The sequence below is a fragment of the Trichomycterus rosablanca genome, chromosome 17 (assembly GCF_030014385.1).
Source record: "Trichomycterus rosablanca isolate fTriRos1 chromosome 17, fTriRos1.hap1, whole genome shotgun sequence".
NCBI classification, from domain to species: Eukaryota; Metazoa; Chordata; class Actinopteri; order Siluriformes; family Trichomycteridae; genus Trichomycterus; species Trichomycterus rosablanca.
In genome coordinates, this window is record NC_086004.1 from 8,062,586 (window position 1) to 8,077,280 (window position 14,695).

The 14,695-nt window shown below is 40.0% G+C and overlaps 1 protein-coding gene across 2 annotated transcripts in view; it reads left to right on the forward strand.

Moving 5' to 3' along the window:
• Nucleotides 1–591: 591 nt before the first annotated feature.
• trip4 (thyroid hormone receptor interactor 4) overlaps nucleotides 592–14,695 on the forward strand; it is a 95,858-nt gene continuing 81,754 nt past the window's right edge. Inside the window, exons 1-11 of one of the 2 annotated variants that reach the window (XM_063012788.1) lie at nucleotides 592–738; nucleotides 3,965–4,140; nucleotides 4,213–4,340; nucleotides 4,427–4,648; nucleotides 5,519–5,597; nucleotides 5,705–5,822; nucleotides 6,258–6,473; nucleotides 6,976–7,102; nucleotides 7,262–7,446; nucleotides 8,102–8,226; nucleotides 9,379–9,470. In XM_063012788.1, coding sequence (XP_062868858.1) covers nucleotides 659–738; nucleotides 3,965–4,140; nucleotides 4,213–4,340; nucleotides 4,427–4,648; nucleotides 5,519–5,597; nucleotides 5,705–5,822; nucleotides 6,258–6,473; nucleotides 6,976–7,102; nucleotides 7,262–7,446; nucleotides 8,102–8,226; nucleotides 9,379–9,470 — 1,548 coding nt within the window. In that variant the 5' untranslated portion in view covers nucleotides 592–658. Of the gene's footprint in view, nucleotides 739–3,004; nucleotides 3,036–3,964; nucleotides 4,141–4,212; nucleotides 4,341–4,426; nucleotides 4,649–5,518; nucleotides 5,598–5,704; nucleotides 5,823–6,257; nucleotides 6,474–6,975; nucleotides 7,103–7,261; nucleotides 7,447–8,101; nucleotides 8,227–9,378; nucleotides 9,471–14,695 lie in introns of those variants that run through there. The other variant, XM_063012789.1, reaches the window with a different exon arrangement.

The following is a 14,695-nucleotide window of genomic DNA, read 5'->3' on the forward strand; positions in this document are numbered from 1 at the left end:
ATGTTTTACACTTTGGTTACATTCATGACAGGAAACGGTAGTTCCTCATTACACAAGATTCATCAGTTCACAAGGTTATATCAAACACAGTCATGGACAATTTAGTGTCTCCAGTTCACCTCACTTGCATGTCTTTGGACTGTGGGGGGAAACCGGAGCACCCGGAGGAAAGCCACGCAGACTCGGTGAGAACATGCAAACTTCACACAGAAACGACACACCTGGGGTTCGAACCCAGGACCTTCTGGATTTGAGGTTTGAATTCTTCTCTAGCTGTGCTAAATTCATCCAGCATTTTCGGTCAGCATTAACTGTCTGCTAAATGCTGCAGAAGTAAACAAAGTTATTATTATTTAGATTGCTTTATAAATATTTTGACCAGGCTGTTTTGTCATATTTTCACACACAGAGAGCATACTGGAATTAATTTTTTGGGCAAATTAGTGTGTTCTTATTTATTGGACAATCACGAGTAATGTACTTCAGGGTTTTCTTATGTCTGAATTTATTATGTGTGTTTTTAGATTACACTTTTCCAAATTAACCAGCTTTTCTCGACTTTTATTTTGAAGACACCGATTCCACAGATTCATGTAAACTGAACCAAACATCACTGCTAACGAAACCTATAACTTAGCAGCTGTTACCTTTGCTTATAATGTCGGAATATTTACATCGCTGGTGTGTGGAGCAGTTACACCACAAATTTGGTTTGGAAGCGAGTGATGACATTGTTCAGTAAGTAATGTTCCACTTTGACAACTCTGAGTTTAGCTTAGCTTAGCTTAGCATAGCATAGCGTAACTCATTCGTGTAGACAAGCAACCGGCTTGTCAGCTAGCTAGCTTTTTAGCATTACTAGCATGCTATCTGTTAGCTAATAGCGAAGGTAATAACTGCACCTAGTTAGCTGTCAGAACTGCTTTTGATATTTGTTTCTAATTAAAGCGGGCTGCAGTTTTGTCAGCAGTCGTTTTTTGATTTAGCTAAATGACAAGAGAAAATAACAGGCCTTTGTAAACATATCTTAGTAGCACATATTAGAAATCTTCGTCTCATGTGATTTATTTTAAATTATGATTATTAAGGTGACCATATTTTGTTTAAAAAAAAAAAGAGGACACTTGTGGTAAGATGGCTTTGACAAATGCATTAATAATGCAACTATGTTACTGAACTTTAATATGTAAACAGCTACTCTTTAGCTTTAACAAGAGAACTAACAAATGCATTCATAGTCAGATAATCTTATTCCCTTCAATTCAGTGTTTGGCCCTAAACAATAAAAACAACTAATAAAATAGCTAATCAGTAGAGCTGTTTCGCCAGAATGTGGCGCTATCACAGCATTGACAATAACCGCTATCTTAGTTCATGCTGTTTCAGCCTCAAAAATGTCCTGGGTTCGATCCCCAGGTGGGGCGGTCCGGGTCCTTTCTGTGTGAAGTTTGCATGTTCTCCCCGTGTCTGCGTGGGTTTACTCCGGGTGCTCCGGTTTCCTCCCACAGTCCAAAGACATGCAAGTGAGGTGAATTGGAGACACTAAATTGGTCATGACTGTGTTCGATTTAACCTTGTGAAATGATGAACCTTGATTAATGAGTAACTCTGGCGGGACCAGCGTCATCAACGGTGGGCGTTACACAGCGAAAGTTAAGAGTGGTAATATCATGGCGGAGTGTGTAGAATATGTGTGAGCATCTGTGCTGCTGTTACAGATGTTGGTTTTAATGTAAAAACATTAATCAAATATCGGTGATTAGAAGACGTGACGTGTTTGTCTCAGTTGTTGTTTTCTTTAGTTCACTGACGTGAGAAGAGTTTTGCGCTTCGCTTTCACTGCGACTCTCGGCGCAAATAACCGATTTGCTCAGCGCTCGACTCGAGAGATGAAACATCATTAAAGTTCCACGATACAAACAAACATCTGTGTGAAATAACCATCAAATCCAGTCTAACAGCTCCACATGTATCTGTGTTTAGCTGGATTTATTTCACCTGTGCTGTTTATATTTCACGTTAAGCATTGTTAGTTCTGTCCGGGTCACTTTTACCATTTCATATCACACAGTTCATGTTTTTTAAGGCACTTTAAAAATATCAGCAGCAAACTGACTCAAAATGTAATCATGTCATGTAGCCTATGTCAATAATATGCGTCTCGTTACTGCATTAACCATATGTAATATTCTTATCATTAAATGAGATGTTCAGTTTGAAGCCCATAAAACACTTGCACTTTTAATTTAGAATTTCTTTTTATTTCATTTATCTTGAGTTTAAATTTCAGCTCAGTGAAGCACTTTAATCACCAACACTTTTTCAGTAAGTTACCTTTCTTGTAGAATTGTGCTTCAAATAAAGAACTTTATGTTGACCAGATTGTTAGTTAATTATTTACAAGGCAATATTGCCTATAAGCTGTAAAACTGAGGTGTTAAATGCGATGCGGTCGAAAATTAGGTGCACCAGAAAAAAAGTTAGGTGCACCAGTGCAACCAGTGCAAAAAGTTAGTCTAGAGCCCTGACAAACAAACATTGTGTTCATTTACAAATGCAGGCTATTTGAACCGTGGGTCCAAAAGGGTGGTTTCTGCCAGTACGTGGACCTTTTCAATCTGTCCAGACAGTTTTTTCAATTTCCGGTGAGTCTGCTCACTCGCCTTGTGTACTTAGCAGCAGCCTGTCAGAGGACTCATAGGATCCAGGTTAATTGAGACCTCGGACTCGTGATTCCTGATTCAGTACAAAGATTTGAATCATTAACCCGGGTGATTCACGAACAGCCCAGCTCTATTTCAGAATCTTGGAAAGACTTTAACAAGGCAGATGTGCAGTCGATTGATCTGTAGCTGTTGTGATGCTTCCTGGTGTGAAGTGCAAAAACTCGGCTTGGTGGCTTAGTGGGTAGCACTGTCGCCTCACAGCAAAAAGGCCCCAGGTGGGGCGGTCCAGGTCCTTTCTGTGTAGAGTTTGCATGTTCTCCCCATGTCTGCATGGGTTTACTCCGGGTGCTCCGGTCCAAAGACATGCAGGTGAGGTGAATTGGAGATACTAAATTGTCAATGACTGTGTTTGATGTAACCTTGTGAACTGATAGATCTTGTGTAATGAGTAACTACCGTTCCTGTCATGAATGTAACGAAAGAGTAAAACATGATGTTAAAATCCTAATAAACAAACAAACAAATTACCCGATCTCATGAAATAGTTTGTTTACCTGACAAACTCTCTCTCCTTTAGCTGCAGTTTTGTGTTTTTCTGAGTTGGCACCGTAATTGGACACTTTGCAGGTCATGCATTCTGCTTCCCAAGGATCCCGACTGAGACAAAAACACAGAATTTTTTTCTACATTTACATTTTCGGCATTTAGCAGACGCTTTTGTCCAAAGCGATTTACAGTATATTGTCTAAGCAACTGAGGGTTAAGGGCCTTGCTCAAGGGCCCGACAGTGGCAACCTGGCAGTAGTGGGTCTTAAACCAGCAACCTTTGGATTACTAGTCCAATACCTTAACCACTAGGCCACAACTTTTTCTGTAATTCGTCTGTGAATTTTCATTTATGCTTGGGCATTTTTTAAGTGCGAGAAGGTGAGAACTAAAGAGAAAGCCACAACCACTGAACACATATGACTGACAAAGACCTTGGTGGGTTACACCTGAACCGAATAGAGGTGGGTTTTGAAAACAGGTGGGTTATGAATAGAGGTGGGTTACATAAAAACTGAAAACAGGTGTGTTTTATCAGAACTGAATAGGTAGGTTACATAAATAATGTTAGTCATTATCATAATTTCATGTCATTGGTGGCACCATGGCAATGTGTAGAGGTTGATTGGAACATATATTTCTTTGTCCAGAAAAGTATGTACATATATTTTGACAAAAAGTATGTGTTCTAATCATTCAGCCAGATGCTATGTGTACACGAGCCTAAAATTCTATCCTTTGTTGTCTGTTAGGTATATTCTTTCCATCACTAAAGCTGAAGAAATTGTGGAGTATGTGGGGGATCTTCTGCAGGGAACCGACGGAAAGAAAAAGGAGTTTATTGACGAGCTGCTGGACAAATGGCGACAGTGTCAAAAACAGGAAGATAAGGATCCAGAACGGATTCCCTTTAAACAGACCGGAATGGGTGAGTTAGGTGCCCACTGCCATACTTTAGAGGTTTTAATTTACATCTGTTAAATGAATTTTGCATCTACAGAGGGCCCTGACATTATTAAAGACACCCAGAAGAAAAAGCGCAAAGGGAGGAACAAGCAGGAGTTCGTCACTGTTAGTCAAGCTGAGCCAGAACCAGAAGCTGTAAAAACCCCTATCGACTTGATTAGGGTAAGTGACGTAACTTTAATCAGCTTTGACAGTTATTTGCTTATGATCTCTAACTGGATCTTAAATATAATATTAATTATTTTTAGGCTCAGCAAGAGAACAGCAGCTCATCCTCAACCAAGAAAAAGAACAAATTTGTGAATTTATATGCCAAAGAGGGGCAGGATAGACTGGCCGTTCTACTGCCTGGACGCCATTCATGTGATTGTCTGGCTCAGAAACACAAACTCATTAACAATTGTTTGACCTGTGGTCGAATCGTGTGTGAGCAGGAGGGATCTGGTTCTTGTCTCTTCTGTGGAAGTCTGGTATGTAGTGCTGTTCTGTTAAAAGCTTTGAGAATTAAAAACGTTTAATGACGGTGGGGAGGTGGTGACGAGTGATCAGTGAATATTTTTATTAAACCACAATCATTCAAAATTTAACATGTGTGGTTGTGGTTAAGGTGTATTATTGTGTGACCTATGAAGTGTTTTATATTTGTATTGTTTGTTTGTTTGTTTATCAGGATTTTAATATCATGTTTTACACTTTGGTTACATTCATGACCGAAACGGTAGTTACTCATTACACAAGATTTATTAGTTCACAAGGTGAAATCGAACACAGTCTTGGACAATACGTAGAGTGTCTCCAATTCACCTCACTTGCATGGCTTTGGACCGTGGGAGGAAACCGGAGCACTCGGAGGAAACCCATGCGGACACAGGGAGAACATGCAAACTCCACACAGTAAGGGACCCAGGACCTTTCTGCTGTGAGGCGACAGTGCTACCCACTTAGCCACCAAGCCACCCCTATATTTTTATTACCTCCCTTATGGACTAAACAGAGTTACAACGTTCCATGTCTTTCAGAGCTGGTTCCCTTCTCTGTTCACTATTCACATTTAGGCATTTTTTAAACACTTTTATCCAGCCTTGCATTTGAGACATGAGACAAGCTGAGCTACTGAGGGTTAGTAATCTTAACTGCTATTATTTTAATAAAGTTGAAACCCAGTTAATTGCATTTATAGAAATAAAAACTTGAATGAACTTTGCGTATTGTAAAACAGACCTGTCTAGGGCTCATTAACAGCTCTGGTTCGTGCTTTCTGGAACTGTCAGTACCAGATCCTACAAATACATGATCTTACAGTAATGCCAAAAATGCATAATTTATTTATTTTGCTAAAGGTGTGTACTAAAGAGGAGCAGGAGATCTTGCAGCGTGACTCAAACAAAAGTCAGAAGCTTCTTAAAAAACTCATGGGAGGTGAGAAAACTAGATAGCATTGTTTGAACTGAAATGATCTGAGATCTGTGTTTCCTTACTTAAAACAGTCTGACTTACAAAGCTGTGGTTGTATTTAAACTCGACAGATCGTGTTGTATCTGAGGGAGATAAAGACTGCCTTCCACACCAGGAGGTCAGGATTAAAGCAGGCTTGGAGAAAGCTATACAGCACAAAGATAAACTGCTGGAGTATGACAAGAACAGGTAAGCCAGCTCTGTCTGCCTCAAGTTTAGTGGACATTGATGGCTCAGTCGGTAGAGCTTTCAGCTACAATTAAAAAAAAGGTTTGAGTCTTGGCTCTGCTAAGCAGCCTCTTTTGAGCTCTTGAGCAACAGGTAGGTACACTAGTGTTGAAAAGGGGTGGGCAAAGATTTTTCCCAGAATGCTATGCTTTCTGTATTTCTCTGCTGCTAGGAACATTTACATTTATATTTTCCACATTTAGCAGACACTTTTATCCAAAGCAACTTGCAGTACACAGTCTAAACAATTGAAGGTTAAGGGCCTTGCTCAAGGGCCCAACAGTGGCAACGAGGCAGTGGTGGAGTTTGTACCAGCGACCTTCTACTTACTAGTCCAGTACCTTAACCACAACCACTTCTTTAACTGAACTATTCTTTATTTTTGTGCTTTCTCAGCGTTCGTCGAACTCAAGTGTTGGACGATGAGTCGGATTATTTCGCCACAGATTCGAATCAATGGCTCTCCCCAGCGGAGCGTCAGGCTCTTCGCAAAAAGGAGGAGGAGCTTCGGGAACTTCGCCACGCCTCCCGTAAGGACCGCAAGATCACACTAGACTTTGCAGGCAGACAAGTGCTGGAGGAAGAGGAGAACCTGACTCACTACTACAACAAGTGAGTTTTAAAATGTAGCATTGGTATCTAACATTTAATGTTTCTCACAGATCTGGCACACGTTGCTGCTCATTGTGATTTGGGAGTGTTTGTCTTAGAGATTTTAGTTGCAAGAGAACCTTTGATTTGACTTTTGGTGTCCAAAACAAGGCTGAACTACTAATATGTACCAAAAGCGTGATCAGTATTTTGTGACTTTGTAAACTTTCTGTTCTACTCCTAAACTTGTGTAATCCTAAATATACGAGGACAATGACAGAAGTCATCTGTATGTCTAGTTTGAATTTGATGTCCTAACATACTACAGAATGAGGGTATGTGGTGTATTTGGTGCTTGGGAGGGAGGCACTGCACAGTCACATTTAGAAACATTTTTCCATTAATTGACCTCAAAAAGCTTTATTCAGTGGCTTTAATCAATAAGAACCAACATAAAAACATGTTTGCTAGGGCATATTGTTTTTGTGACAGATAAACTAAGGCTTATTTATGATTTCAATAGGTTTGATGAAACCGTCAAGTCCATTAACACTGGGACTCTGGTTCAGACCCCAAAGAGCTCAACATCTGCTGGTCGGCAGCACCTCAGGGAGCTTGTCAATCCAAATATTCTACAGGCTGCACCGCAGGTAATAGTCAGTAAAGGATTATATATGCATTATAATGACCCAGCTGTTATAATTCAGTTTGATTAGTTCTATTTTGCTGGGTTGGGAGTGCAGGATTAATGGGGTTGAGTCTTGCCTATTTGGTCAAATATGCAACATTTTGTGATTGTGTGTTTTCAGTGGGTGGATGTGGGTGGTGCTGAGATCTCTCGCAAGCCACACAGTAAGACTAAGGACAGCGAGCAGAAGCCTGAGCGCTCCAGGCTGCGGCTGCAGGACCGAGAGCTGCAGGAAATGGCAGATGATGGCTGGTGCCTCAGCATGCACCAACCATGGGCTTCACTTCTTACCTGGGGTATAAAGAGGTAATGTTATTAAAAAAACATGAAACTACACTTTTTTTACACTGTTTTCAGGTGGAACCGGACCTGACCATGTTTAGGATAAAGCTGTTGATGAAAATGAAATGAAAATGATTCTGTTCATCAGCCTATTGGGGTAGCCTATGTTGGGGTGGCTCGGTGGGTAGCACTGTCGCCTCAAAGCAAGAAGGTTCTGGGTTTGATTCCCAGGTGGAGCCATCCGGGTCCTTTCTTTGTGGAGTTTGCATGTTATCCCCGTGTATGTGTGGGTTTTCTTCCGGGAGCTCCGGTTTCCTCCCACAGTCCAAAGACATGCAAGTCAGGTGAATTACAGATACTAAATTGTCCATGACTGTTTGACATCAAAAACTTGAATTTTGTGTAACTAGTAATTACCTGTCCTGAATGTATCCAAAGTGTGTAAAACATAATGTTAATATCCTAATAAATAAATAAAAAAATTTAGACGGTTGATCATTTGTACTAGAGTGAGGAAATGTTTACTGAGGGAAACACAAAGCGTTTTTGCAACACACCTTGATTAATAGCAAGAAGTGTAACATCAGCAGTAAAATGAGTTAAGAATTTTTGCGTTTATTAGTGTGTGTCTAGTAAGTATCTAACCCTAAACTAGTTGTGTTTTTCTGTGCATGTGTAGAGTGGAGGGCAGGACATGGTACACCTCCCATAGAGGGCGCCTGTGGATCGCCTCTGCAGCCAAGAAGCCCACTTCTGAAGAGATCACCGAGGTGGAGACCATGTATCGTCAGATCTATAAACAAGGTCTGCTCTCATGCCATTAATACAGTGTACAGCCCCCCCTTCTTTTTTTTTGTCCTTACATAAAGATTGTCACAGTCTGGAATTTACATTGTACTATATTAATCAAACAACCAATCAGAAAACTGCAGTAGGGATGTAACGATACACTCTACCCACGATGCGATGCGATACGATTCACGATACTGGGTTCAAGATACGATTTTCTCCCGATTTTTTCAAACAAAATGAAATTGAAGACAAATTATGAAAACGTTTCCTATTATTTTTCTTTAAAAAAATTAAATACTGTATTTGTGCTTATCTTTTATTTATCTAAATAATGAATGCCCTTTTATTTCTGATGTAGGTACAAACTATGCCAAATAATGCTTATTGTGTAAAAAAACTGAAATGAAATTTTAAAACAAATCCAACATTATATAAATAAATGAACAATACAAATAAAGAAAGTATCCTCACATAAATAAATCTGGCTGGAAAATCCCCTACCTGGCAAGTTTGTGTAGTGCCATTAACCAGGCAAGGTGAATAGCGCCAGTGCCATCTGCTGTATAAAGTGAATATCAATTCATCTTAAATGAATAACTGATTTAAACCGTGGCACATGTGCACCGATTTTTAACTGTCTTGTGGTGCACCGTTACATCCCTATGCTGCAGTCTAGTACTGATTCTGCAATACTGATTTAGCATGACAGCAGCAGGGTATTCCTTGTAGTGTTTTGGGGTTTAGTTTGTGGGTGGTTTGGTCAAACAAAAGGTTAAGTACACTTATTCTATTAAAACACTTTCTAATTGGAGTAGAACCTTTTTTTTAACTGCAAGTCGGTTTATGTTTATATTTACAGCATTTAGCAGATGCTTCTATCCAAAGTGACTTAGATTGTATTAAACACAGTTATAAATGCTTGAGTGTTTGCGACCTTCTGATTACTACTCCAGTACCTTAACCACTAAGCTACCACTGCTTTTAATGGTTAATAATCTTCTTTAAAAAGATCCATCTTAAATTGGACACCTAAACACTTATTCTAAAGGTTTGATTAAAGATGTCACCCTTGATACCTGAGAGCTGGCTGTGTGTCACATCCTGTTTGAAATTAAACTGATGCTCTAAGATTATCCACTAAAACGATGTTGTGAATTCCTCCAGATCTTCAGTTTCCTAAAGACTATCCTACCGGCTGCCTGCTCGGCTGTGTCAACATGACAGACTGTCTCTCCCAGGAGCAGTTCAGAGAGCAGGTTAGTTTCTTTCTGCCTTCTATTTATCTGTTCTCTCTCTCTCTCTCTCTCTATCTCACACACACACACACACACACACACACACACTGTGTAAATGTATACTGTCTCTGTGTATATAAATCCATACAGTATCTGCAGTGCACTTCAAGTAATAAATGTGGAGGCAGTAAAAATTCATCATACTCTCTGAAGTATCTAAAGACACTGTCTGAAATATGGTTAACATTAAACCACATTTTTAAGTTGTACTGTATTTTTCATGACCCCCCTCACCTTTTCCCCACAAATTAGCTGTTCCTAATTTTCCAATGCGATACCGCCGCCGGTGTCTGCAGCACACATTTCTTTGATATGTAATTCCTTTTGAGAGCTTTTAACATGTAGAGAGGAACACGCTATTCCATCCGAATTTCTTTACTGCTTGTGCAGGCCACTCGACCAAACAATAGGAGTCACTACTGGCCCGATTCGTCATCTGTCTCATACAACACCAGTGTCATGATTTTCAATACCCAGACAGCTCGGTGGGTAGCGCTGGGTTTGATTCCCAGGTGGAGCTGTCTGGGTCCTTTCTGTGTGGAGTTTGCATGTTCTCCCCATATCTGTGTGGGTTTCCTATGGGAGCTCTGGTTTCCTCCCACAGTCCAAAGACATGCAGTCAGGTGAATTGGAGATACAGAATTGGCCATGACTGTGTTTGACATTAAACTGAATGAGTAATGAGTAATTAGCATTTCTGTCATGAATGTAACCAAAGTGTAAAACATGACGTTAAAATCCTAATAAGATAAAATTAATAAATTAAAACCCAACTTAAGAGTGAAGAGCCAAGTTGGTCAGCCATATGTTTTTGGGGGATTTGTATCTGTATGTCTCTTAAGTAGCAGCACGGCTTCAAAGGAAAAGCACACAGTAGCACTGGGGCACACATGTAATCCTGCAGCTCTGTCTACCTCCGCACTCCCTGCTGTCTTCTCTCTTAGCTTGCAGCACACTTCCTGCCTCATTTCCTGCTCTCCCTCTGTGAAATGGAGGTGTAATTGCTCCTGCTTGGCTATGGAATCACTTGTCTATGTTCCTTTCTGGTTTGCTTTATCTACCTTTCTGGTTGATGTTAGTAAGATGTTGCCTTGTTGCTCTTTTTTTCCCTAGATGCACTTACATTTGGCTGGTAGAAAAAATATTGTGTTGTTTTTGCTAGAATTGTGTGTGTGTGTGTGTGTGTGTGTGTGTGTGTGTGTTTAAGATGTATTTAGATAAACATTAAAAAGAGGTTTGAGGTCTGAACAGCTACATTTTAAGACTGTGATTGCTTGGAATGCAGCCAGCAGAGGGCGCAGTGCACCACGTGTACACCAGCAATGTAAAACACTCCTTCGACTGCCATTTTAACTGCAGTCACAACGAAGGAGAAGCAATTTGTGTCAAATAATCTAATACTGTAACCATTACCAGCTCCCCTACTTCAGTGGTTTTCGCTGAATGTTCCTCCTCCCTGTGTTCACAATGTCTAGCAGAGCAATGAGCATTTAAAAGAGATTGTCTGGGTACAATATGGCAACCCCTGCCTGTCCTTGATTAATAATAAATCAATGAAGTCCAGTGCCGCTCTGAGGCCTCTAATGTTTTCTCTTTCATCCGGACTAAATGCCGAGGCCTATTCTGTCCAACAAAACCTTGGCAAGTACACTCTGAAACAGAGACCAGCGGACACTGACCTAGTCTTGGTCAGGAAGGTGCATGTCTGTCATACTGTATGCATTACTATGTCAGACTTGTTTAGTATTTTGTACATGACTAAAATCACCATATGTGATTGGAATTGTTTCTGTATTTCTGAAAATATGTAAAAAATGAAAATTTTTAATCTGGGATAGTGGCATTTCCTATATATATATATATATATATATATATATATATATATATATATACATATATATACACTGTATATATATATATATATATATATATATATATATATATATATATATATATATATATATATATATATATATATATATATATATATATATATACAGTGTATCACAAAAGTGAGTACACCCCTCACATTTCTGCAAATATTTTATTAAATCTTTTCATGGGACAACACTATAGACATGAAACTTGGATATAACTTAGAGTAGTCAGTGTACAGCTTGTATAGCAGTGTAGATTTACTGTCTTCTGAAAATAACTCAACACACAGCCATTAATGTCTAAATGGCTGGCAACATAAGTGAGTACACCCCACAGTGAACATGTCCAAATTGTGCCCAAATGTGTCGTTGTCCCTCCCTGGTGTCATGTGTCAAGGTCCCAGGTGTAAATGGGGAGCAGGGCTGTTAAATTTGGTGTTTTGGGTACAATTCTCTCATACTGGCCACTGGATATTCAACATGGCACCTCATGGCAAAGAACTCTCTGAGGATGTGAGAAATAGAATTGTTGCTCTCCACAAAGATGGCCTGAGCTATAAGAAGATTGCTAACACCCTGAAACTGAGCTACAGCATGGTGGCCAAGGTCATACAGCGGTTTTCCAGGACAGGTTCCACTCGGAACAGGCTTCGCCAGGGTCGACCAAAGAAGTTGAGTCCACGTGTTCGGCGTCATATCCAGAGGTTGGCTTTAAAAAATAGACACATGAGTGCTGCCAGCATTGCTGCAGAGGTTGAAGACGTGGGAGGTCAGCCTGTCAGTGCTCAGACCATACGCCGCACACTGCATCAACTCGGTCTGCATGGTCGTCATCCCAGAAGGAAGCTGACGCACAAGAAAGCCCGCAAACAGTTTGCTGAAGACAAGCAATCCAAGAACATGGATTACTGGAATGCCCTGTGGTCTGACGAGACCAAGATAAACTTGTTTGGCTCAGATGGTGTCCAGCATGTGTGGCGGCGCCCTGGTGAGAAGTACCGAGACAACTGTATCTTACCTACAGTCAAGCATGGTGGTGGTAGCATCATGGTCTTGGGCTGCATGAGTGTTGCTGGCACTGGGGAGCTGCAGTTCATTGAGGGGAAACATGAATTCCAACATGTACTGTGACATTCTGAAACAGAGCATGATCCCCTCCCTTCGAAAACTGGGCCTCATGGCAGTTTTCCAACAGGATAACGACCCCAAACACAACCTCCAAGATGACAACTGCCTTGCTGAGGAAGCTGAAGGTAAAGGTGATGGACTAAACCCAATTGAGCACCTGTGGCGCATCCTCAAGTGGAAGGTGGAGGAGTTCAAGGTGTCTAACATCCACCAGCTCCATGATGTCATCATGGAGGAGTGGGAGAGGATTCCAGTAGCAACCTGTGCAGCTCTGGTGAATTCCATGCCCAGGAGGGTTAAGGCAGTGCTGGATAATAATGGTGGTCACACAAAATATTGACACTTTGGGCACAATTTGGACATGTTCACTGTGGGGTGTACTCACTTATGTTGCCAGCCATTTAGACATTAATGGCTGTGTGTTGAGTTATTTTCAGAAGACAGTAAATCTACACTGCTATACAAGTTGTACACTGACTACTCTAAGTTATATCCAAGTTTTATTTCTATAGTGTTGTCCCATGAAAAGATATAATAAAATATTTGCAGAAATGTGAGGGGTGTACTCACTTTTGTGATACACTGTATATATCTATATATATATCTATATATATATATATATATATATATATATCTAATCTATATATATATATATATCTATATATATATATATCTATATCTATATCTATATATATATATTAGGGCTGTCGAAGTTAACGCGATAATAACGCATTAACGCAATCTCAATTTAACGCGATTATAAAAATTTGTGCCGTTAACGCAAATTCTAGTTCATGTTGAGACTTGACTGGTAGAACAAACGTTTTAATGTCGGACTTGCCACCGTTTTTTATTTGCGGTTTGTTAACATAATGTTACCGAGCGTGGTAGTGTCGTAGTAATGCACTTGCATAATAAAGAAGCTGCCAGTCCTCCATTCACGTAACGCTAGGACGGACACTTAAAAATCCTCCTTTTGGAGTGAACTGGTTTCATTTTTGATCAATATTATTTACCATTGGCTCAGGTACATGTCGAAACAAATGCTTTGTATTTCATTGGTTTAACAGCCTCATTTGACTCCTTATAGAGCTACCACTGGCCAATCGGAGAAGGTCCGCCCTCTAAATGCTAGTCTGTGATTGGGTGGTTGAATTTCGCCCGCCCTCTCTGTTTTGTAAACACCGCGCCACCTGAGTCAATCACTCAGCTCTCATGATCAGGAACGCGGTGAAAATGCCAAAAAGTAAACTTTTGAGGCAGCGATGAACGGACCTAAATAGAATAGAATAGAATAGAATAGAATGCCTTTATTGTCATTGCACATGAAAAGACACAACATTTAGTGAGTAAAACAGTCATTTGTTATATAATTCTTGCTTAAATTGGTCAAAAACTGTTATATGGGTTCTGGATTCATTCTGTGTGTTGCAGTAGCATGTCCCCCTGTTCCTAATATGATGTCCGGCTTTTTGGGGTGTAATGTCCTCCTTTTTGTTACTATGAATCTGGCCACCCTAGTCTAAACACACTCAGTTCGTGTAGAAACGTCCATTAAACCACTGGATAGTATTACTGCCTAGTATGTGAGTGAATAAAACTCCCTTACAGTTTTCTCTTGTCCCAGCAGTTTTTAACATTAGTACATTTAGCATAAAATGTGTTCACCATTGTAATTGTAACATTTCACTTAAAAATCCTTGTTTTCTATAACATTTACACAGATTTTTTTTAATGCGATTAATCGCGATTAACTATATGAAATTCTGAGATTAATCGCGATTAAAATTTTTAATCGTTTGACAGCCCTAATATATATACAGTGTATCACGAAAGTGAGTACACCCCTCACATTTCTGCAAATATTTCATTATATCTTTTCATGGGACAACACTATAGACATGAAACTTGGATATAACTTAGAGTAGTCAGTGTACAACTTGTATAGCAGTGTAGATTTACTGTCTTCTGAAAATAACTCAACACACAGCCATTAATGTCTAAATAGCTGGCAACATAAGTGAGTACACCCCACAGTTAACATGTCGAAATTGTGCCTAAAGTGTCAATATTTTGTGTGACCACCATTATTATCACTGCCTTAACTCTCCTGGGCATGGAATTCACCAGAGCTGCACAGGTTGCTACTGGAATCCTCTTCCACTCCTCCGTGATGACATC